The 24,719-nt window shown below is 43.0% G+C and overlaps 1 protein-coding gene across 3 annotated transcripts in view; it reads right to left on the minus strand.

Moving 5' to 3' along the window:
• The window catches only part of UNK (unk zinc finger), a 124,723-nt gene that overhangs the window by 52,601 nt on the left and 47,403 nt on the right, over positions 1-24,719 (minus strand). For all 3 annotated transcript variants that reach the window (XR_012234555.1, XM_073587924.1, XM_073587923.1), the window contains exon 9: positions 14,098-14,145. Coding sequence is in view for 2 of the 3 variants with exons in the window: in XM_073587924.1 (XP_073444025.1) it covers positions 14,098-14,145 (48 nt within the window). In the remaining variant the exon portion in view is untranslated. The remainder of the gene's footprint in view (positions 1-14,097; positions 14,146-24,719) is intronic.

Raw genomic sequence — 24,719 nt, forward strand, 5'->3', positions numbered from 1 at the left:
ATTCCTAGTTTACCTGAAAATTGTGTCCAGTAACAAATATCTGAGACGGTGGAAACACATACAACATCTGGCTGTTTCAGGAGTAGATGGAAGATGAAGTACCTTACTCTCCTCCAAAGACAAAGAAATCGGCAACAAGTTAAATCGAACTTACAAGTAGGAAATCTTGTCCTCATGAAAGACCAGAAGATAGAAAGAAACGCATGGCCTATGGGACTATAAAAAATCCTTTCCAAGTAAAGATGGAAAGGTGTACAAAGTGGAAGTGACGGTCACGAAGCAAGGTGACCACAAATCTTTCATTAGGCCTATATCAGAGGTTATCTTACTCATACCGGTTGGGAATTAATTATGCATCCAACCAGAAGGAACTTTCAGACTATTTAAGATATTCTTCTGATTGCACTGGAACTTGAACCATTGGATTACCTTATTTTTCGGACTATAAGATGCACCCCAAATTTTCAGAAGAAAGAAAAGGGAAAAAAATTAATGCATCAAATGAGGGTCCGTCTTCCAGTTCAAATTATTCAGCTTTACCGGGGGGTAGGTTGTGAGATTGGGAGTGCTGGTGGAGCTTGGTCACAGGAGGTGTTCAGTGGTCTGGCGATGATCTGACTCATCCCAGGCTGGTGCGACAGGTTCGGTGGTGTGGGGACTCCCCCATTTTGTGAAAGCCTCCCACACATCCATCCCAGCCTGATGCGCGGAAGTTTCGCAGATGCTCGGTGGTGCTGGGGCTCCGCCGACATTTTGTGAAATGTTGGAACCCCCACACATCCGTTCAAGGTTGGTGCGCGGCAGTTTTGGAGATGCTCGGTGGTGCGGGGGCTCCGCCGACATTTTGTGAAAGTCCGGAGACCCCACACTTCCATTGCTATAATGCTGTGGTCTCCAGGAAAATAGTCGCTGGAGGCGGCGCATGCGCAGAATGAGATTTCGGGAGACGAGATCTTAGTGCCGAGACGTGTGTATAGAACCATTATACCCAGTCTGCCGATTTTCCATGTGGACTGACAATATGCATGGAAAACAAATCACAGCATGCATTACTTTGGTCCATATTTTAAGGACCAGAGTAATGCATGTAATGTAAAGGTGGCTACTGCACCTGTCTGCAATGCAAACAAGAATTAGAAGTTAGACACTAAGCAAGTCAAGTCCGCAAATTTGTGATGACGTCTTGCCCAGTTTCCAATATGGCTGTCTGAACCCGGCCCAAAAGTGTACTGTCAGGATCCTGTCAGTGCCGGCGTGCAGCCTCCACTGAGCAGGGACTCACCCGCACTGTAGGGGTACCGGGGTCAGGTACAGCCAGAAAGTACCGATACACAGGACCTGTGAACGCTGAAGTTAGCAAGCAGACACAGGACCTACGATCATGTGACTAAGGGGGCGGGGCTTAGCATGCTGCTTAGTGAGATGGCAAGACCCCATACAGGATTACTCAGAGTCAGGCAAAACGGGGTTCATACACAGAGATAGCAGTAACGTACCAAGGATGAGACAGAACGGATAGTCAGGGCCAAGCAGAAGTCAAAACCAAATGGACATAGAAGGTACCAAGCAGAATCCAAAACAATATCCAGAGCACAGGCCGAGTCATACACAGATAATCAAGCAACCAGAACACAGCACAAACACACTCAGGGGTCACCACACTATGCCAAGGGCAAGAGTATAACTGACAGGGATGGGAGCATCCTGAGGCTATAAGAAGCCTCTCCCAGAACCAGGGAGAGGCCACAATCATAGCCCCAGGTGTGCAGGTAAGCCTACACCGGGATCACAACCTTTAACCCCAGAAATGCCAGTTATCAGCACTGGTTCCAGACATTAACCCCACGTGTGCGAGTCAAACCCACACGGAGATCATGACATGTAAGTGCTTTTTCCCCTCTCCACAGTGCGGAAATCTGTCTACAACTCCCTGCTGCTATCTCTAACACAATAGGATGGAGGGGTAGAGCAACAAGCAGGAGCCCTGACTGATTTGTGTAACTTTTTACAAATGTGTAGATAGCCTTTCAGTCAGATTCTGAACACATTTTAATAGGTTATTGAAAAAATATTATTCATATATTACATGTAAATAATATATTACATTATTAACAAATAATAATAATAATAATAATAATAATAATAATAATAATAATAATAATAATACAGGATCATTATTTATGGCATTCTGGTCCCCTAAAGTCTTCAATGTGTTGCATACACTACAGGTCCTTAATGTCACAGAAAATAACATGTTATAGGTCTATACATGAAAAGTTTCCAAACTATGCCACATTTAGGAAGTTGCCACCGTTTTCTGGTTCAAATGGAAAAAAAAAGCTGATAAATTGGAGCAATGCTCAGTGTTATATGCAAAGGAGGACACAGCGGCACGTTTGAGAGGTAAAGCCTCATGAAATCAGACACTGGACAAGGTTTTGTATTGTTCAGTCACATGCAGACATTTTAAAGCGAACCTGTCAGCAGTTTTGGCCGATATAAGATACGGCCACTGCCTTTCAGGGCTTATCTACAGCATTCTATAATGCTGTAGATAAGCCCCCGGTCCGACCTGAATGACAAGAAAAATAAGTTTTATTATACTCACCCGGGGGCCGGCCCGATGCAGTCCGGGGTCCGGCGCCTCCCATCTTCTTGCCATGCTGCCCTCCTGTTGCTTCATCGCTTCCCAGCATCGCGTTCCAGCGCAGGCGTACTTATCTGCCCTGTTGAGGGCAGAGCAAAGTACTGAAGTGCGCAGGCGCTGGTAAAGGTCAGAGAGGCCCAGCGCCTGCGCACTGCAGGAATTTGCTCTGACCTCAACAGCGCAGATAAGTACGCCTGTGCAGGAGCACGATGCCGGGGAGTGATGAAGCAACAGAAGGGCGGCATCGCAAGAAGATGGGAGGCGCCGGACCAAGACCTGCGACACCCATCGGACAGGACTGAGTATAATAAAACTTATCTTTCAGGTCGGACGGAGGGCTTATCTACAGCATTATAGAATGCTTAAGGGGGGGGAATGCTAGCCAAGAAAACAATTGACACAGATAGTAGAGGAAAAGAGTACAACATTTTATTTAAATAGAGAAACAGATAAAAATGGTTGCAAAATACATGAGTCTTAATAAACCCTCACAGACAAGGGCAGACAGGTCCACAACCAAGTCAGCATCAGCAAAACCGTCATGTATGTTTACATTGCAGAGAGGCCGGTCACATGAGCAGAGGAGGACGGACCTTTAGGTACTGCGCATGTCCGCATGACATCACGCAGTTAAATAACTCATTAGTGGAAATGTACCATATGACTGAAAGGGGGTGGGTCAGAATGGACGATGTATATCATGACTCAGACTGCTAACATGGTAACTGGATATACAACAGCACTGTGGTAGGAAGCAAAATAAGAGACACTAAATAGAAAAGCCGATCCTAATGCTGATAAAGGTAAGCGCACAAAAAACAGCACACAAGAAACTGGCGGGGCGCTGCATAAACTGACATGTCGACATGACATCACACACTTAGGTAACACATTGGTAAAGATATATCACATGACCACAAAGGGGTGGATCAAGATGGGTGATGTATATTAACCTAGCTCAGACCATTGCCATGGCAATCAATATACAACAGTGATATGATTAAAAATAGGACATGGAGCACTGAAAATCGGAGCCGATCCTACAGCAGCTCGGACCACTACCATGATAGCTACAAAAACAGCGGCGATATGTTTAAAAATAGGCCTAAAGCGCTGCATATAGGGGCCAGTCCAAAAGCTGATAAATGTCAATGGACAAGAAGCCGGCTAGGTGCTGAATACACCATCAGACCTGTCTCCAGCACTGGACATGGCGGTACATGCCGAACACAAACGGGGCCCCGTAGGGTCAGACAAGACCGCATCGCCCATGTGACTAGAAGACAGGGAAAAATCAAAAATGAAAATAAACGAAAAAAAAAAATTTTTTATATATATATATATATATATATATATATACACACACTCACTGGCCACTTTATTAGGTACACCATGCTAGTAACGGGTTGGACCCCCTTTTGCCTTCAGAACTGCCTCAATTCTTCGTGGCAGAGATTCAACAAGGTGCTGGAAGCATTCCTCAGAGATTTTGGACCATATTGACATGATGGCATCACACAGTTGGCGCAGATTTGTCTGCTGCACATCCCTGATGCGAATCTCCCGTTCCACCACATCCCAAAGATGCTCTATTGGATTGAGATCTGGTGACTGAGGAGGCCATTTGAGTACAGTGAACTCATTGTCATGTTCAAGAAACCAATCTGAGATGATTCGAGCTTTATGACATGGCGCATTATCCTGCTGAAAGTAGCCATCAGATGTTGGGTACATTGTGGTCATAAAGGGATGGACATGGTCAGCAACAATACTCAGGTAGGCTGTGGCGTTGCAACGATGCTCAATTGGTACCAAGGGGCCCAAAGAGTGCCAAGAAAAAATTCCCCACACCATGACACCACCACCACCAGCCTGAACCGTTGATACAAGGCAGGATGGATCCATGCTTTCATGTTGTTTACGCCAAATTCTGACCCTACCATCCGAATGTCGCAGCAGAAATCGAGACTCATCAGACCAGGCAACGTTTTTCCAATCTTCTACTGTCCAATTTCGATGAGCTTGTGCAAATTGTAGCCTCAGTTTCCTGTTCTTAGCTGAGAGGAGTGGTACCCGGTGTGGTCTTCTGCTGCTGTAGCCCATCTGCCTCAAAGTTCGACGCACTGTGCGTTCAGAGATGCTCTTCTGCCTACCTTGGTTGTAACGGGTGGCAATTTGAGTCACTGTTGCCTTTCTATCAGCTCGAACCAGTCTGCCCATTCTCCTCTGACCTCTGGCATCAACAAGGCATTTCCGGCCACAGAACTGCCGCTCACTGGATTTTTTTTCTTTTTCGGACCATTCTCTGTAAACCCTAGAGATGGTTGTGCGTGAAAATCCCAGTAGATCAGCAGTTTCTGAAATACTCAGACCAGCCCTTCTGGCACCAACAATCATGCCACGTTCAAAGGCACTCAAATCACCTTTCTTCCCCATACTGATGCTCGGTTTGAACTGCAGGAGATTGTCTTGACCATGTCTACATGCCTAAATGCACTGAGTTGCCGCCATGTGATTGGCAGATTAGAAATTAAGTCTTAACACACAGTTGGACAGGTGTACCTAATAAAGTGGCCAGTGAGTGTATATAAATATATATAATATATATATATATAAAAGCATAAATGAAAGAATAAGCAGCTGAAAAGAAAAGAAAAAAGGGCCAAAGATATAAGTAACATTCGCAAAAAAGAGTGATATGTAACCACACTGTATGGCATATAAAATCTATATATACAATGATAGATACAAAGAACTATAGAGAAACATCAGATTCAGTGCACCTCTCATACAACCATATCATGTAGACATAGATAAGTGCAGACAAGTATAGGATCGGTTGGCAAAGAATAGAGAATAATCACGTGACATAAACAAGCATAGGCATATCTGAAAAAATACATATATATATATATATATATATATATACACATATACACACCATCCCATCGTAGAAAATGTTCCACAAGGATGACGCACATGCAACTCCATCAAAATGACATATAGATCTCTCAGTATGGACAGAGAAGCATAACGTAAAAATAAATATGAGTAATAAAGAACAAAAAACAATATACATATATCACCATCACAAAAGGATTGGACTACCTCAAACATACTAGATAATACATCATGTGTCATAGATGGAAACAGATAGCTCAAAAGTATAATCATTAGTATATAAGTAAGAATTGAGCGATCAAGGTAACAGACAATTGAAGTACTAATAATGTATTAGTGGAAGTATATACATATTGAAAAACTAGCACGTAGAATATAGGCAAATCAATGCAGAACATGTCTCTTGTTGCATCGAGGTCAAAGTCCCAGAGATTGGGACAATTAGAAACCCGTTGGATTTGGACCCTTCAAACTGTCCATTCACTAGGATTAAATGAGAATCTTAGTTTTGTTACCTTCCTTTGAATATTATACATTGTGTCTTTCTATTCTAGCCCTCATGTTTTTAACCATTTTTTATGTATATATTTTTTTTTTAGATATTTTTCATGTGACCTATGTATCTGTGAAGGTGGTTTTGTCGGTTTGGCTTCAAGTCGGTGACAGAACTTTGACCTCAATGCAACAAAAGACATGTTCCGAATTGATTTGCCTGTATTCTACGTGCTAGTTTTTCAATATGTATATACTTCCACTAATACATTATTAGTACTTCAATTGTCTGTTACCTTGATCGCTCAATACTTACAGTTGTGGCCAAAAGTATTGACACACCTGCAATTCTGTCAGATAATACTCAGTTTCTTCCTGAAAATGATTGCAAACACAAATTCTTTGGTATTATTATCTTCATTTAATTTGTCTTAAATGAAAAAACACAAAAGACAAAAGTATGGGATTCAGGTCTGGACTCATTGCTGGCCACCTTAGAAGTCTCCAGTGCTTTCTCTCAAACCATTTTCTAGTGCTTTTTGAAGTGTGTTTTGGGTCATTGTCCTGCTGGAAGACCCATGACCTCTGAGGGAGACCCAGCTTTCTCACACTGGGCCCTACATTATGCTGCAAAATTTGTTGGTAGTCTTCAGACTTCATAATGCCATGCACACGGTCAAGCTTTCCAGTGCCAGAGGCAGCAAAGCAACCTCAAAACATCAGGGAACCTCTGCCATGTTTGACTGTAGGGACCGTGTTTTTTTCTTTGCCTCTTTTTTTCTCCTGTAAACTCTATGTTGATGCCTTTGCCCAAAAAGCTCTACTTTTGTCTCATCTGACCAGAGAACATTCTTCCAAAACTTTTAAGGCTTTTTCAGGTAAGTTTTGGCAAACTCCAGCCTGGCTTTTTTATGTCTAGGGGTAAGAAGTGGGGTCTTCCTGGGTCTCCTACCATACAGTCCCTTTTCATTCAGATGCCGATGGATAGTACGGGTTGACACTGTTGTACCCTCGGACTGCAGGGCAGCTTGAACTTGTTTGGATGTTAGTCGAGGTTATTTATCCAACATCCGCACAATCTTGCGTTGAAATCTCTTGTCAATCTTTCTTTTCCGTCCACATCTAGGGAGGTTAGCCACAGTGCCATGGGCTTTAAACTTCTTGATGACACTGCACACAGTAGACACAGGAACATTCAGGTTTTTGAAGATGGACTTGTAGCCTTGAGATTGCATGCTTCCTCACAATTTGGTTTCTCAAGTCCTCAGACAGTTCTTTGGTCTTCTTTCTTTTCTCCATGCTCAATGTGGTACACACAAGGACACAGGACAGAAGTTCAGTCAACTTTACTCCATGTCAACTGGCTGCAAGTGTGATTTAGTTATTGCCAACACCTGTTAGGTGCCACAGGTAAGTTACAGGTGCTGTTAATTACACAAATTAGAGAAGCATCACATGATTTTTCGAACAGTGCCAATACTTTTGTCCACCCTCTTTTTTATGTTTGGTGTGGAATTCTATCCAATTTGGCTTTAGGACAATTCTTTTTGTGTTTTTTCATTTAAGACAAATTAAATGAAAATAATAATACCAAAGAATTTGTGTTTGCAATCATTTTCAGGATGAAACTGAGTATTATCTGACAAAATTGCAGGGGTGTCAATACTTTTGGCCACAACTGTACTTCTGTACTAATGATTATACTTTTGAGCTATCTGTTTCCATCTATGACACATGATGTATTATCTAGTATGTTTGAGGTAGTCCAATCTTTTTGTGATGGTGATATATGTATATTGTTTTTTGTTCTTTATTACTCATATTTATTTTTACGTTATGCTTCTATGTCCATACTGAGAGATCTATATGTCATTTTGATGGAGTTGCATGTGCATCATCCTTGTGGAACATTTTCTGCGATGGGATGGTGTGTATATATATATATACAGTGCCTACAAGTAGTATTCAACCCCCTGCAGATTTAGCAGGTTTACACATTTGGAATTAACTTGGCATTGTGACATTTGGACTGTAGATCAGCCTGGAAGTGTGAAATGCACTGCATAAGTAACGTACTCCACCGCAATGGTCTCCGTTCCAGACGAGCCCGTAAGGTACCTTTACTTTCAAAGCGCCATGTCAAGGCTCGTCTACAGTTTGCTCATGATCACTTGGAGGACTCTGAGACAGACTGGTTCAAGGTTCTCTGGTCTGATGAGACCAAGATCGGGATCTTTGGTGCCAACCACACACGTGACGTTTGGAGAATGGATGGCACTGCATACGACCCCAAGAATACCATCCCTACAGTCAAGCATGGTGGTGGCAGCATCATGCTGTGGGGCTGTTTCTCAGCCAAGGGGCCTGGCCATCTGGTCCGCATCCATGGGAAGATGGATAGCACGGCCTACCTGGAGATTTTGGCCAAGAACCTCCGCTCCTCCATCAAGGATCTTAAGATGGCTCGTCATTTCATCTTCCAACAAGACAACGACCCAAAGCACACAGCCAAGAAAACCAAGGCCTGGTTCAAGAGGCAAAAAATCAAGGTGTTGGAGTGGCCTAGTCAGTCTCCTGACCTTAACCCAATTGAAAACTTGTGGAAGGAGCTCAAGATTAAAGTCCACATGAGACACCCAAAGAACCTAGATAACTTGGAGAAGATCTGCATGGAGGAGTGGGCCAAGATAACTCCAGAGACCTGTGCCGGCCTGATCAGGTCTTATAAAAGACGATTATTAGCTGTAATTGCAAACAAGGGTTATTCCACAAAATATGAAACCTAGGGGTTGAATAATAATTGACCCACACTTTTATGTTTAAAATTTATTAAAATTTAACTGAGCAACATAACTTTTTGGTTTGTAAGATTTATGCATCTGTTAATAAATCCTGCTCTTGTGTGAAGTTTGAAGGCTCTAACTTATTTGCATCTTATCAAACCTGCTAAATCTGCAGGGGGTTGAATACTACTTGTAGGCACTGTATATGTATGTATGTATTTTTTCCGGATATGCCTATGCTTGTTTATGTCACGTGATTATTCTCTATTCTTTGCCAACTGATCCTATACTTGTCTGCACTTATCTATGTCTACATGATATGGTTGTATGAGAGGTGCATTGAATCTGATGTTTCTCTATAGTTCTTTGTATCTATCATTATATATATGGATTTTATATGCCATACAGTGTGGTTACATATCACTCTTTTTTGCGAATGTTACTTATATCTTCGGACCTTTTTCTTTTCTTCTCAGCTGCTTATTCTTTCATTTATGCTTTTTCCTATGTATATTTATTTATATATATATATATATATATATATATATATATATATATATATATATTTATATATTTATATTTATTTTTTTTTTCGTTTATTTTCATTTTTGATTTTTCCCTGTCTTCTAGTCAAATGGGCGATGCGGTCTTGTCTGACCCTACGGGGCCCCGTTTGTGTCAGGCATGTACCGCCATGTCCAGTGCTGGAGACAGGTCTGATGGTGTATGCAGCACCTAGCCAGCTTCTTGTGCACTGACATTTATCAGCTTTTGGACTGGCCCCTATATGCAGCACTTTAGGCCTATTTTTAAACATATCGCCGCTGTTTTTGTAGCTACCATGGTAGCGGTCCGAGCTGCTGTAGGATCGGCTCCGATTTTCAGTGCTCCATGTCCTATTTTTAATCATATCACTGTTGTATATTGATTGCCATGGCAATGGTCTGAGCTAGGTTAATATACATCACCCATCTTGATCCACCCCTTTGTGGTCATGTGATATATCTTTACCAATGTGTTACCTAAGTGTGTGATGTCATGTCGACATGTCAGTTTATGCAGCGCCCCGCCAGTTTCTTGTGTGCTGTTTGTTGTGCGCTTACCTTTATCAGCATTAGGATCGGCTTTTCTATTTAGTGTCTCTTATTTTGCTTCCTACCACAGTGCTGTTGTATATCCAGTTACCATGTTAGCAGTCTGAGTCATGATATACATCGTCCATTCTGACCCACCCCCTTTCAGTCATATGGTACATTTCCACTAATGAGTTATTTAACTGCGTGATGTCATGCGGACATGCGCAGTACCTAAAGGTCCGTCCTCCTCTGCTCATGTGACCGGCCTCTCTGCAATGTAAACATACATGACAGTTTTTATTTTTGTGATCGCTAGTGTGTTTGGCATTTATGTATACTGCGATGGTGCCATGCCGCTATTGCACGCTGAGTGACAGGCGGGATGATGCGTTTTCAGGCTCTCCCGTGCCCTGCGATGTAGTGGTGGATGACATCATGGCTTCTATGGTTTCCAATCCTGAATATTTTTCTATCTACTGGCTAACACGGTGCAAAGATATACATCTTTCCTGTATCAAAATGGTTTCCATGGTTACTAATTCCTTTCAGCAGTCATTTCCTGTTCCTTTCCTATATATGTCACATGCTTTCACAATAGTTGCACCCCCTGATGAAGGAGCGTTCATCCGAAATGTACGTAGGGGTCAGGGCTGCAGGCAGGTCCTCTGCTGTCAGACTTTGAATACTTCCATTAAGGTAATTTACCTGATTTTGAACCACTATGATTTAATTTTTGTGCAATGTATACTCCCCATGGATCTCTATGGGCAATCATGCCTTTATTACTACTACACTAATGGGGTGTTGTTGTAGATTTTTATAGGCCATTGTTTGCTGATGCTGACTTGGTTGTGGACCTGTCTGCCCTTGTCTGTGAGGGTTTATTAAGACTCATGTATTTTGCAACCATTTTTATCTGTTTCTCTATTTAAATAAAATGTTGTACTCTTTTCCTCTACCATCTGTGTCAATTGTTTTCTTGGCTAGCATTCCCCCCCCTTAAGCATTCTATAATGCTGTAGATAAGCCCTCCGTCCGACCTGAAAGATAAGTTTTATTATACTCAGTCCTGTCCGATGGGTGTCGCAGGTCTTGGTCCGGCGCCTCCCATCTTCTTGCGATGCCGCCCTTCTGTTGCTTCATCACTCCCCGGCATCGTGCTCCTGCACAGGCGTACTTATCTGCACTGTTGAGGTCAGAGCAAATTCCTGCAGTGCGCAGGCGCTGGGCCTCTCTGATCTTTACCAGCGCCTCATGAGGCTTTACCTCTCAAACGTGCCGCTGTGGCCAATGACCATCTGTCACACAGTGACGGTCTTAAGAAGGGAAGGGGGGTCTCAAACTGTCCTAACCTTAACTCTTTCTGTCCCAGGGGTACTCGTGATGGTAGAGAGGAGAAATGCCTGCCCTCACTATGCTCTTGTTAATGCCTGTTCTGTCCCCTCCCCTACCCCATGGAGCCTGGGACAGAAATGTAATGTGAACAAGACACACAAGACAAAACAGGGACAATAGAAACCCGCTATCATACAAAAGCACCAACAAACAATAGGGAGGAGGATAGGGACTGGGAGGAATAAACTAAATGGGAAACAGAGACCAGGAGATAAACACACACGTACTACAGAACACCTCTACATCAACTTCTCTGCAAAACACTTAACGTAAGCACACAGCCCCGGAAGAAAAATCTCCAATAGAAACAACAAACTCCTATTTAGCACAGCGTCTCCTAAGAGCAAGGAAGCAGAGCTTTTACTGGCAAGACAGAGAGCGTCTGGCCAGGTTTAATAGGAAGCGTTAACAACCAGATCAGAAGAAGCTGAAATGGAGCTGCATATTTCTGACAAGCAAGGAAAGGGTCGTTAACCTCTTCAGCACCAAAGGAAAACAAATTCATTTAATATGGGATCCAAATACACAGGCTAAATGGAAGACCTGCAATTGACAATACGCAGTGATCTTCTACCCCCAGAACTCACAGGTTGGCTTGACATACTTGTGACACCATCTGGATGATTCAGAGTAAGCATGGGAGAAGGTCATGTGGTCACGTGAGATCAAAATAGAACTTTTTGGTATCAACTCCACTCACCGTGTTTGGAGAAAAAGAAGGATGAGTATAACCCCAAGAATACTGTCCCAACCGTAGAGCATGGTGGAGGAAACATCATACTTTGGGGGTGCTTTTCTGAAAAGGGGACATGAAGACTGCACTGTATTGAAGAGAAGTTGGATGCGGTCATGTATTGCAATATTTTGACCAACAACCTCCTTCCCTCAGTAAAAGCACTGAAGATGGGTCATTGCTGGGTCTTCCAGCATGACAATGACAGAACACACAGCCAGGGCAACTAGGGAGTGGCTCTGTAAGAAGCAGTTAAAGGTCCTGAAGTGGCCTAGCCAGTCTCCAGACCTGAACCCAATAGAAATTTTTGGAGGGAGCTCAAATTCAATGTTGCACAGCGACAGACCCGAAACCTGAAAGATCTGGAGAAAATCTGTATGGAGCAAAATCCCTGCTGCAGGATGTGCAAACTTGTTCATGAATAGGAAATATCTAAACTCTGTAATTGCAAGAAAGGTTTCTGTACCAAACATTAAGCTCTGTTTTTAAATTATATCAAATACTTATTTCATGCAAATTAAATATATAAAAATCATACAATGTGATTTTCTGGATTTTTTTTTTTCAGATTCTGCCTCTCACAGTTGAAGTGTGCCTACGATAAAAATTACCGTATATACTCGTGTATAAGCAGAGATTTTCAGCCCATTTTTGGCTTATACACGAATCATATACCTGGGGGTCGGTAGGGGAGGGAGAGATCATACTGACCCCCCGACGCGTATCTGCAGCCCCCCCCGCTTCTCCCACAATCTCCCTTCCTTCTTTCAGCGGTCACGTGGTACCGCTCATTAAACTCATGAATATGCGCATATTCATGAGTTTAATGAGAGGTACCACGTGACCGCTGAAGGAAGGGACCGTGGGAGAAGGGTGGGGCTGCAGAGACCGCGCCAGGAGGGGAAAAGTATATCCAATATTCACCTTCACCTGTCCCCGGTCTATCGCTGCTTGCTGCTGTCTGCTGCGTCCTCTGTTAGTGACGTTTAGACAGCAGAGTGCGCGATGACGTGGTTAGTGCGCGCCCTCTGCTGCCTGAACGTCACTGACAGATGACGCGGCAGACAGCGGTGATGGACCGGGGACAGGTGAATATATCAGGTGTCGGATCCTGAGTGAGGGGCGACACCAGCACCAGGCCCCCATAGCGCACCGGTGTCCCCGCCTGCTCAGGACCCGACACCTGGCCCCCAGGGACGAGGTGAGTGTCATTTTTTTTTACTTTTTACAGCAGCGGCATATGGGGCATAATCTATTGAACATCTTATGGGGGCAGCATATGGGGCCTATTCTATGGAGCAGCATATGAGGGGCATAATCATTGGAGCATCTTATGGGGCCTATTCTGTGGAGCATCTTATGGGGGCATAATCTATGGGGCATTTTATGGGGCATAATCTATAGAGCATCTTATGGGGCAGCATATGGGGCATAATCTATGGAGCATCTTATGGGGCCATAACCTTTATGGGGCAGCATATGGGGCATATGCTATGGAGCATCTTATGGGGCGATTATTAACCTTTGTGCAGCATTATATGGGGTGTATTTTGAATGGAGCATCTTATGGGGCCCATCATGAACTGTATGGAGCATTATATGTGGCTCCTGATTCAATATGTATATTCAAAAACATTTAACCTACTGATGTCTCAATTAATTTTACTTTTATTGGTATCTATTTTTATTTTTGAAATTTACGAGTCGCTGCTGCTGTATTTTCCACCCTAGGCTTATACACAAGTCAATAAGCTTTCCCAGTTTTTTGTGGCAAAATTAGGGGGGTCGGCTTATACTAGGGTCGACTTACACACTTATACGGTACAAAAATCCATTCTTTGTAGGTGGGAAAACTTGATAAATTGGCAGTGTATCAAATACTTATTTCCCCCCACTGTATATAGTGTACAGAGAATTGACATAATTTACAAATCTATGTCAAATGGCCCTGGGCTGGCTCAATTTTACCAATTATGAAAATATGCCCAAAATTTCACTTTAAATAATTCCTTGACCTCACTTTAAGGTAATGATATAATAATAAAAAAAAATAACTACGGTAATACTTACAGTTGCTGACGTTGGACTTGTGGGAAGATGGCTCATTTTGCCCCATACCTTCAAAATAAAATGAGAGGAGATATGATGTTAAGGACACTGAGTACCAAAACCTTCTGCTTCTAGCAGACTTTTTACTCTTGCCAGACATTTTTAGTGCTGCTCATTACTTTATGTAACTATTTTTATTAAAGATTTTCCCAAAATTAAATACATCATTACGATACCTTATACATTTCTGTTTATCTCTGTACATTCATACAACAAATTGTAAAAAAAAAATCATCAAACACGACAACTTATCGTATATACTCGTGTATAAACAGAGTTTTTCAGCAGGCTGCGCCTGTAGCTGTGCCTGCTGCTAAAGAGAAATTGATATTCACTGCACTGGCAATGAATATTCATTTCTCTTATAGGACGTGCACAGTTACAGCCCGCAGGCTTTCAGCAGCTGTAAAAAAAAAAAAAACCTCCTACTTACCTCTTCTGCGTGCCCTCGCAGCATCTTGTTATTCCGGCTTCCAGCAGCTCCTGCGGCTGAGCAATCACGTGTCCCGGCTGAATGGAGAGAGATGAATATTCATTACCTTAATGAGCGGGGACACGTGATTGCTTGGTTGCAGGAGCTGCTGGAAGCCGGAACAACAAGATGCTGCGAGGGTGCACAGGGAAGGTAAGTAGGTTTTTTTATGCTTTTCTCATAAGGGGACATGACTACAAGGATAAGGATGAGGCACTATGCACACAAGGACAGGGATGAGGCACCATACATACAAGGACAGGGATGAGGAGCCATGCAGACAAGGACGGGGATGAGGAGCCATGCATACAAGGACAGGGATGAGGAGCCATGCAGACAAGGACAGGGATGAGGAGCCATGCATACAAGGACAGGGATGAGGAGCCATGCAGACAAGGACAGGGATGAGGAGCCATGCATACAAGGACAGGGATGAGGAGCCATGCATACAAGGACAGGGATGAGGAGCCATGCATACAAGGACAGGGATGAGGAGCCATGCATGCAAGGATGGGGATAAGGAGCCATGCATACAAGGATGGGGATAAGGAGCCATACAAACCAGGATGGGGATGAGGAACCATGCATACCAGAATAGGGATTAGGGGATAATGCATACCTGACTTATATTCAAGTCAATATGTTTTCCCAATTTTTCATGGCAAAATTAGGTGCCTCGGCTTATACTTTGGTCGGCTTATACTCGAGTATATACAGTAATATATACAAAGAAATATGTTTTGTCTTTTTCCTATTTAATGAGATACAGTTCTGCTTTAAAAAAACATCAATGACAAAACAGTAAGACTTATGCATTTCATGATTACAAACTCATATTAGGCTGCTGTTTTTTTACAGTATTAGATTAAACTGCCTCCTAGCTAGTTAGCTTTTTTTATGTACATATTGATACAACTATGCGATATCTGGTGTTTCATCACGGTAATGCATTGTATCTAATTCTCCCTCCACCTTTTTTTTCATATTCTTTTATTTTATGTTGTGTTAATTGTAATTAAATACATTGTATTAATAAATATCTATTATTAGGAGTAATTTATTTATAGGTCATTCAATATATCAAAATCACCTCTCCCTTTGCTATCCCTTGACATTGAAAAAGGTTTTGATAGCATATCTTTCCTTCATCCACTTGCCAGGCTCTTGAAATAAGGTTTGCCTTTTTATTTAACTACTCTTAAAGAGAACCTGTCAATTTCTCAAAAAATCTGAGTTAAATACCTTGTAAAAAAAAAACACCTGTTCTCAAATGATTCTACAGCTATTTTTCTGCAATTACGCTGCATTGTTCCACTGTAAATATATTTACATTTGTTGCTTTTGAAAAGCAGTGTGTCAAATCTCTGCTTGTAGAGCAACTAGATATTTCTATTTCGTTAAGAGTCTCCATGCTGCCAGAGAAGACTGAAACAATGTCCAGTTGCATTACAATTAGAGATTTCACATTTTGTGCTTCAAAAGCAACAAATGTGAATATCTCTGCAATGAAGCGGCGCAGTCCAAAACAAAAAAAAAGCAGAAGAATAAGGGATGGGGCCAGGGATTTGCACAAGGTATTTAGCTCAATGTTTTTTTTAGCTCTTACAGTTGAAGATGTGTGGGCTAAAGGAGCATGTAGCAGTGAGTTAACCACAGTTTTTAGCTAAATAAATCTGTGAAACAGCCCATCTTCCTCAATCTGCAGCTCAATATGCAAAAATTTAGTATTTTTGTACAATTTATAAGTTATTTTGAGGTTACACGGATTTATATTCAATGTCTGATAATTTCCCCAATTCTGTCTCCTGACAATTTAATAGGTTATCAATGAACTGAAGTGAGTCAGGGTAGTGTGGAGGGCACAGCAATCACTAATGTCATGGGTAAGCACTGAACTTTACACAAGTCCATGATTGTTATATAATCAATGCTGCCATACATCAGTTACATTCAGCTCTATTTTAGGGTCATTATATATGAATGGTGTCAGCACTGGTAAATGTATGTATGGATTTATTATTATTATGCATTTATATAGTGCCATTTATTCCATGGCGCTTTACATGTGAAAAGGGGAAATATAGACAAGTGTAATATATACAAGAGTAATATACAAGTGTAAGACAAGGGACACACAAGTGCATAAGGAGAGGGGACCCTGCCCGCGAGGGCTCACAGTCTACAGGGATGGGTGAGGATACAGTAGGAGAGGGTAGAGCAGGTCGTGCGGTGGTTCAGTAGACCGAGGATCATTGCAGGCTGTAGGCTTGTTGGAACAGGTGGGTCTTCAGGTTCTTCTTGAAGGTTTCCGCTGATGGTGAGAGTCTGATGTGCTGCGGTAGGGAGTTCCAGAGTATGGGGGAAGCACGGGAGAAGTCTTGTATGCGGTTGTGGGAAGAAGAGATAAGGGGGGAGTAGAGAATGAGATCTTGGGACGATCGAAGGTTGCGTGCGGGTAGGTACCTAGAGACCATGTCACAGATGTATGGAGGAGACAGGTTGTGGATGGCTTTGTATTTCATGGTTAGGCTGTTTTTAGGCGTTTCCGCGGCGGTTTTAACGGCGCGATTTTGCCGCGAAAAATATGCATCCCATGCATTCCTATGGGATTCCGCAATGCTGTGCTAATGCTGCGGTTTTTACAGCGGCGGAATCGCTTCGCGGTAAAGAACGCAGCATGCTCATTAATTTTGCGGAATCGCGGCGATCCCGCACCCATAGGAATGCATTGTTCCGCTTACTTCCCGCATGTGGCTGTGCACACCATGCGAAAAGTAAGTAAGTAACAATTGCGGATGGTACCCACGGTCCGGAGGAGAGGAGACTGTCCTCCAGGCTTTGGGTACCATATCCCTGTAAAAAATAGAATTTAAAATAAAAAATATTGCTATTCTCACCTTCCGACGTCCCGCGCAGCCTTCCCGCCTCTCTCCACGCTCCCGTTCCCAGTAAGCCTTTGCGAAAATGCCCGCGAGAACGGACGTCATCGCGAATGACCGGGAGACGTCGCGATCCCGCGAGAACGTACATCATCGTGGGCATTTTCGCAAAGGATTACTGGGAACGGCAGCGTGGAGAAAGTCGGGAAGGCTGCGCGGGACGTTGGAAGGTAAGAATAACACCATTTTTAATTTTTTTTTAAATTTTTTTACATTTTATCTTTTACTACTGACGCTGCATAGGCAGCCTCAGTAGTAAAAAGTTGGTCACACTTGTCAAACACTATGTTTGACGAGTGTGACCAACCTGTCAATCAGTTCTCCAAGCGATGCTACAGATCGCTTGGAAAACGCTAGCATTTTGCAAGCTAATTACGCTTGCAAAATGCTAGTTTTTCCGCGGGAAAATTGCGGGAATTTAAAATGTGATTTTCCCGCGGAATGGAATTCCGAAACTCTCGCGGTAATTTCCGCGAGAGTTCCGCTACGTGTGAACTTAGCCTTAGGGTTTTGAATTGGATCCTCTGGGCAATAGGAAGCCAGTGAAGGGCTTGGCATAGGGGGGAGGCTGGGGAATAGCGGGGAGACAGGTGGATTAGTCGGGCAGCAGAGTATAGGATGGACTGGAGCGGTGCTAGAGGGGAGGCCAGAGAGTAGGAGGTTGCAGTAGTCGAGGCGGGAGATGATGGATTTTACTATTTATCTCACATGAGCTTGATTGTGTTATTTGATTGCTGTGAAACTTTCCTCCCTCTTTTACTTGAATTCCGCTTTCATTGATCCCTTATTCTATAAATTATTTTTTAATGACATTTCAAAAAATCATGTTTTTCTTATATAGTTGATAGATTTTTCAGCTACTCCATAGTTATTTCTTTGTAGATATTATCTAAAAAGTTAGGCAACAAGTCTCCTTAGTGGAAACTTCAGTTTGATTACTGCATAATATACATTAAATCTCTACACTCCTCCATGGAATATACGCAAATACAGGTGCATCGCTAGCATCAAACATCCGGGGCTCCTGCCCTGAACGTTTTGCCCAAAGCCCCGAATATCCTGACACAGTGGAGGCGACAGCGAGTCAGGTGAAAGTTACTCTGCCTGTGCACTGACCGGTGCCGCCCCAATGCCGTAATCCCTGCCTGTTACCTCCACTCGCTGTGGGGAGAGGTGCCTGGCTGCACATAGGAGGACACTTGCGGACATTGTATCCTCCTGTCTCAGTAATCAGACCAGCCTCTAGTGTCGGCTTAGGAAGAGGCAGGGCAGAAGTCACAGGAGAGCAGAGCTCAGAAGGAAGAGACAGAAAGCTATGATGGGCCAAGCATGACATCTGATTTAGGTGAGAGAGTGTGTGTGTGTGTGTGTGTGTGTGTGTGTGTGTGTGTGTGTGTGTGTGTGTGTGTGTGTGTGTGTGTGTGTGTGTGTGTAAATGAGTGTATACACTGGTGTGTGTGTGTGTGTGTGTGCACATAAATATCATTTTGTGTATTTGAGTGTATACACTGGTGTGTGTGTGTATGTGTGTGTGTTAGTGTGTATATCAATATGTGTATACATCATTGTGTGTATACGAGTGTATAAAATGATGTATGTGTATTAGTGTGCATATCACTGTGGGTGTATACGAATGTGTGTGTATATGAGTGTATACACTGATGTGTGTGTTAGTGTGTATAACATTGTGTGTATATGAGTATATACACTGGGGTGTGTATTAGTGTGTGTATAACATTTTGTGTATATGAGTGTATACACGTGTGTGTGTATTAATGCGTATATCATTGTGGGTGTACATGAGTATGCGTGTGTATCATTGTGGGTGTATATGAGTGTATGCACTGGTTTGAGTGTATTAGTGTCTATATCATTGTGCACATGAGTGTATACCCTAGTGTGTGTATATATCACTGCACGTGTATATGAGAGTACTGGTGTGTCTGTATATCATTGTGTGTGTATATGAGTGTATACTCTGGTGCGTGTGTTTGTATTAGTGTGTATATCATTGTGTGTGTGTAGGAGTGTGTTTTTATATGTGAATGTGTGTTTATATGTGTGAATGTGTGGATTTATGGTAGCATGTAATGGGCAGAAGCACATGTAATACAGTTGTGGCCAAAAGTATTGACACCCCTGCAATTCTGTCAGACAATACTCAGTTTCTTCCTGAAAATGATTGCAAACACAAATTCTTTGGTATTATTATCTTCATTTAATTTGTCTTAAATGAAAAAACACAAAAAGAATTGTCCTAAAGCCAAATTGGATATAATTCCACACCAAACCTAAAAAAGAGGGTGGACAAAAGTATTTGCACTGTTCGAAAAATCATGTGATGCTTCTCTAATTTGTGTAATTAACAGCACCTGTAACTTACCTGTGGCACCTAACAGGTGTTGGCAATAACTAAATCACAATTGCAGCCAGTTGACATGGATTAAAGTTGACTCAACCTCTGTCCTGTGTCCTTGCGTGTACCACATTGAGCATGGAGAAAAGAAAGAAGACCAAAGAACTGTCTGAGGACTTGAGAAGCCAAATTGTGAGGAAGCATGAGCAATCTCAAGGCTACAAGTCCATCTCCAAAGACCGTGCGCAGTGTCATCAAGAAGTTTAAAGCCCATGGCACTGTGGCTAACCTCCCTAGATATGGACAGAAAAGAAAAATTGACAAGAGATTTCAACACAAGATTGTGCGGATGTTGGATAAAGAACCTCGACTAACATCCAAACAAGTTCAAGCTGCCCTGGAGTCCGAGGGTACAACAGTGTCAACCAGTACTATCCGTCAGCGTCTGAATGAAAAGGGACTGTATGGTAGGAGACCCAGGAAGACCCCACTTCTTACCCTGAGACATAAAAAAGCCAGGCTGGAGTTTGCCAAAACTTACCTGAAAAAGCCTAAAACGTTTTGGAAGAATGTTCTCTGGTCAGATGAGACAAAAGTAGAGCTTTTTGGGCAAAGGCATCAACATAGAGTTTACAGGAGAAAAAAAAGAGGCATTCAATGAAAAGAACACGGTCCCTACAGTCAAACATGGCGGAGGTTCCCTGATGTTTTGGGGTTGCTTTGCTGCCTCTGGCACTGGACTGCTTGACCGTGTGCATGGGATTATGAAGTCTGAAGACTACCAACAAATTTTGCAGCATAATGTAGGGCCCAGTGTGAGAAAGCTGGGTTTCCCTCAGAGGTCATGGGTCTTCCAGCAGGACAATGACCCAAAACACACTTCAAAAAGCACTAGAAAATGGTTTGAGAAAGCACTGGAGACTTCTAAGGTGGCCAATAATGAGTCCAGACCTGAATCCCACAGAACACCTGTGGAGAGATCTAAAAATGGCAGTTTGGAGAAGGCACCCTTCAAATATCAGGGACCTGGAGCAGTTTGCCAAGGAAGAATAGTCTAAAATTCCAGCAGAGCATGGTAAGAAACTCATTGATAGTTACCGGAAGCGGTTGGTCGCAGTTATTTTGGCTAAAGGTTGAGCAACCAAATATTAGGCTGAGGGTGCCAATACTTTTGTCTGGCCCATTTTTTGAGTTTTGTGTGAAATGATCAATGTTTTGCTTTTTTGCTTCATTCTCTTTTGTGTTTTTTTCATTTAAGACAAATTAAATGAAGATAATAATAACAAAGAACTTGTGTTTGCAATCATTTTCAGGAAGAAACTGAGTATTATCTGACAGAATTGCAGAGGTGTCAATACTTTTGGCCACAACTGTATGTCTAAGCACCAGTCCTTAACGACCACCGATATGTGTCTTATTTTGGCGGTCATTAAGGGAACTTAATCCTCAGTGTCACTTTCTCAGGGCGCCGAGGATTAAATGTACCGCACCCCTAGTGGGCGAAAATCTCATGGTGACAGCTGTATATACCGTAGATCTCAATCATGTCAGCAACATCTAAGTAATTAAAAAGGATTAAAACACCTCCTTTAACACCATAGTTTCCCCGCAATCTTAATCGCGAGTGCTGATCATTGCCATGGTACCCTGAGGTAATCTGATGACCACAGACTACGGTGGATTATTAGACCCAGCGCTATAAGCCGATTCTATCAGACTGTATCAGTACAGAATGGATCTCAGGAATTGCAGTACACAAGTCCTGCAGTTTATGAGACCGGCAATCAAAGTAAAAAATACTCATGTCACACAGTGGGACTAGGTGAAAAAGTAAAAAGAAGTTAAATGAAAAAGTAAAAAAAAAAAAAATCCGCACAAAAATTACAAAAAGCTGTTTCACCACTAAAAAATGAACAAATCAGCTCCTACTCACATCCGCTATCAAGTATCATGATCACTTTAACCCCTTTCGGACATTTGTCATACTTGTACGGTGCAAGTGGGGAGCGGGCTCACAGGCTGAGCCCACGTTATGGTGCAGCATTATAGTGCAGGCTCAGTCCAGTAGATGTCCAGTCTTATGCTAAAGGTCTGCAGTCACTATGTGTTGTGGGGTAGTGACCACTGTGTCCGCTAGGGGGCGCTGTGTGGGTGTCCCAGGACAGGTGTATAAGCATTTCCAGTGTCCTGATAGGTGGAGGATGCTGAATGATCGTAATGTATCTCAAGGTGGGTGGCCTTGAGATGAAGACTGTGTATGTGTTGATCAGCAGTGATACTGCTGAGGTTTCGTGCCAATGGGTTAGGGAGAACTACCTACAAATCCACCCAGGGATGTGGCTAGAACGCCATAGTAAAGAATGTATGAATGCTTGTAGGACCTGTGATGAGGTCATAGCCATGTGACCCGGTGGCTACGGACCATATAAGGTGGCCAAGGTAGGTCACATGAGTGAATGCTTGGACCCGGTTGGTCCGTTTGGAAGGTCTCGCTGGAAGATGTGTAAACCTTCCTAAGTGTCTGTGTGCATAATGGCTGCATGTGTCTGACAGTTCCCCAGGGAGAGGGAATGAACTTCTGCACTGAGAAGCAGCTATGAGAAGGTAACCCTGACAGGGGATATAACTGTGACGCTCGAGAGCCTGTGTACTAGACATGGCACAACCTGTATGACTACAGGATAAACAGAGTGAAGCTCTGTCATGGACGCTATGCTTTATATCAACTTTATGTTGCTGATCATGGTTTATGATGCCTGAATAAACCGCATGGACTGTTATTGTTTTATGGAAAACCCGTGCCGGACGTGATTATTTGGCTGCCAAGCGAGTATCCCCTACCCGAATGACAGCGCTACCTTACAGTGTCTATAGACTTCTGAATCCTCACAGAGCCTCACATGCTGTGAGGCTTTCTCCGGTGTCAGCGGCAAGAGTGGGTGGTCATCTGACCATAAGTATGTGATTTCTATACTTCTGGCCATATTCCAGCTAGACGTGTATTGAACGACGCCACGCTCATCTAGTCTGAATATGGCCGGAAGTGCGGAAATCAAATATTTGTGGTCGCCCACTCTTATTGCCAACATCCTCACGTGATAAAATGATTCAGAAGTCACATGCAGTGACTGCAGAGTTTTAGCAAAAAGACTGGACAATCCCTTTAACAATGTGCACCCATCAGCCACCCTGGGACGTGCTTGCGGGGTTCTAATGATTTGCAATGACAGCAGGGAGTCTGTTGAAGACCCCCATGCCTGCCATCACAGAGCTCTGCTGAAACTCAGCTGTGTCTGGGCCTCAAAGAAGAATTTTGCTCTCTCCAGCAGTACTGAGTTCTTACAGTACATAGGAGAAGCGATCACTTTACGTCACCTAAGGTGGCTAATAAATACAGTACAAAGTAAAAAAAAAAAAAAAATAAAATCATTCCATATTTCCCCATTAAAAGTATAGAGATTAAAAAAATGGAAAAAAAAAAAGCCACATCTGCGATAACGCCGTGTCCATAAAAGTTCAATCTGTCAATGTATAAACTTAAAGCCCCTCTCCAGCATTTCTTTTTTTAGTGCAGGGCTGGAGTGGTGCCACTGCTCTAAGTTCCCTGCCCCTAGTCTTAGGCCACGTGCACACATTCAATATTTGGTCAGTTTTTTACCTCAGTATCTGTAAGCCAAAACCAGGAGTGGGTGATAAATCCAGAAGTGGTGACGTGATTCTATTAGGCTGATTTCAAACGTCGCGGTTTTTTCGCGTTTTCACTGCGGTTTTTAAACGCACGATTTTGCGGCGAAAAATAAGCATCCCATGCAATCCTATGGGATTCCGCAATGCTGCGCTAATGCTGCGTTTCTTTTTCCGCGCCGGAATCGCTTCGCGGTAAAAAACGCAGCATGCTCATTAATTTAGTGGAATCGCGGCGATCCCGCACCCATAGGATTGCATTGTTACTTCCAGCATGTGGCTGTGCCCACCATGCGAAAAGTAAACAGAACATTTGCGGATGGTACCCACGGTCCGGAGGAGAGGAGACTGTCCTCCGGGCTCTGGGTACCATATCCCTGTAAAGAATAGAATTAAAATAAATATAAAAAATATTGTTATTCTCACCTTCCGGCGTCCCGCGCAGCCTTCCCACCTCTCTCCACGCTCCCAGTCCTTTGCGAGAATGACCGCGATGACGTTGAGATCTCGAGGGAGCGCGACGTCTCGCGGTCATTCGCGCAAAAGATTACTGGGACCGGGAGCGTGGAGAGAGGCGGGAAGGCTGCGCGGGACGCCGGAAGGTGAGAATAACAATATTTTTTATTTTTTTTTATTATTTTTTACATTTTATCTTTTACTACTGATGCTGCATAGGCGGCCTCAATAGTAAAAAGTTGGTCACACTCGTCAAACACTATGTTTGACGAGTGTGACCAACCTGGCAATCAGCTCTCCAAGCGATGCTACAGATCGCTTGGAAAACGCTAGCATTCTGCAAGCTAATTACGCTTGCAAATTGCTAGTTTTTCCGCAGGAAAATCGGGGGAATTTAAAATGCGATTTTCCCGCGGAATGGAATTCCGGAATACTCGGGGTAACTTCCGCTACGTGTGCACATAGCCTTATACTTTTCCTCAGACTGTTCCACTCCTGGTTTTGCCTTACAAATATTGATGTAAAATACTGATTAAATACTGAACGTGGCCTTATACTTGCCAGCTGATGCCATCACCTGTTCCCAGCACTGTTCAGGTCGGTCTACAGCAGTTTGTGACCTGTCGGATTGCTGCGGTGTTTGATGGCCGATCCGGAAGTCACTACTTATTGTAAG

Source organism: Dendrobates tinctorius, unplaced genomic scaffold, assembly GCF_039654945.1.
Source record: "Dendrobates tinctorius isolate UK_male_01 unplaced genomic scaffold, ASM3965494v1 ptg000103l, whole genome shotgun sequence".
In the NCBI taxonomy this organism is placed as follows: Eukaryota; Metazoa; Chordata; class Amphibia; order Anura; family Dendrobatidae; genus Dendrobates; species Dendrobates tinctorius.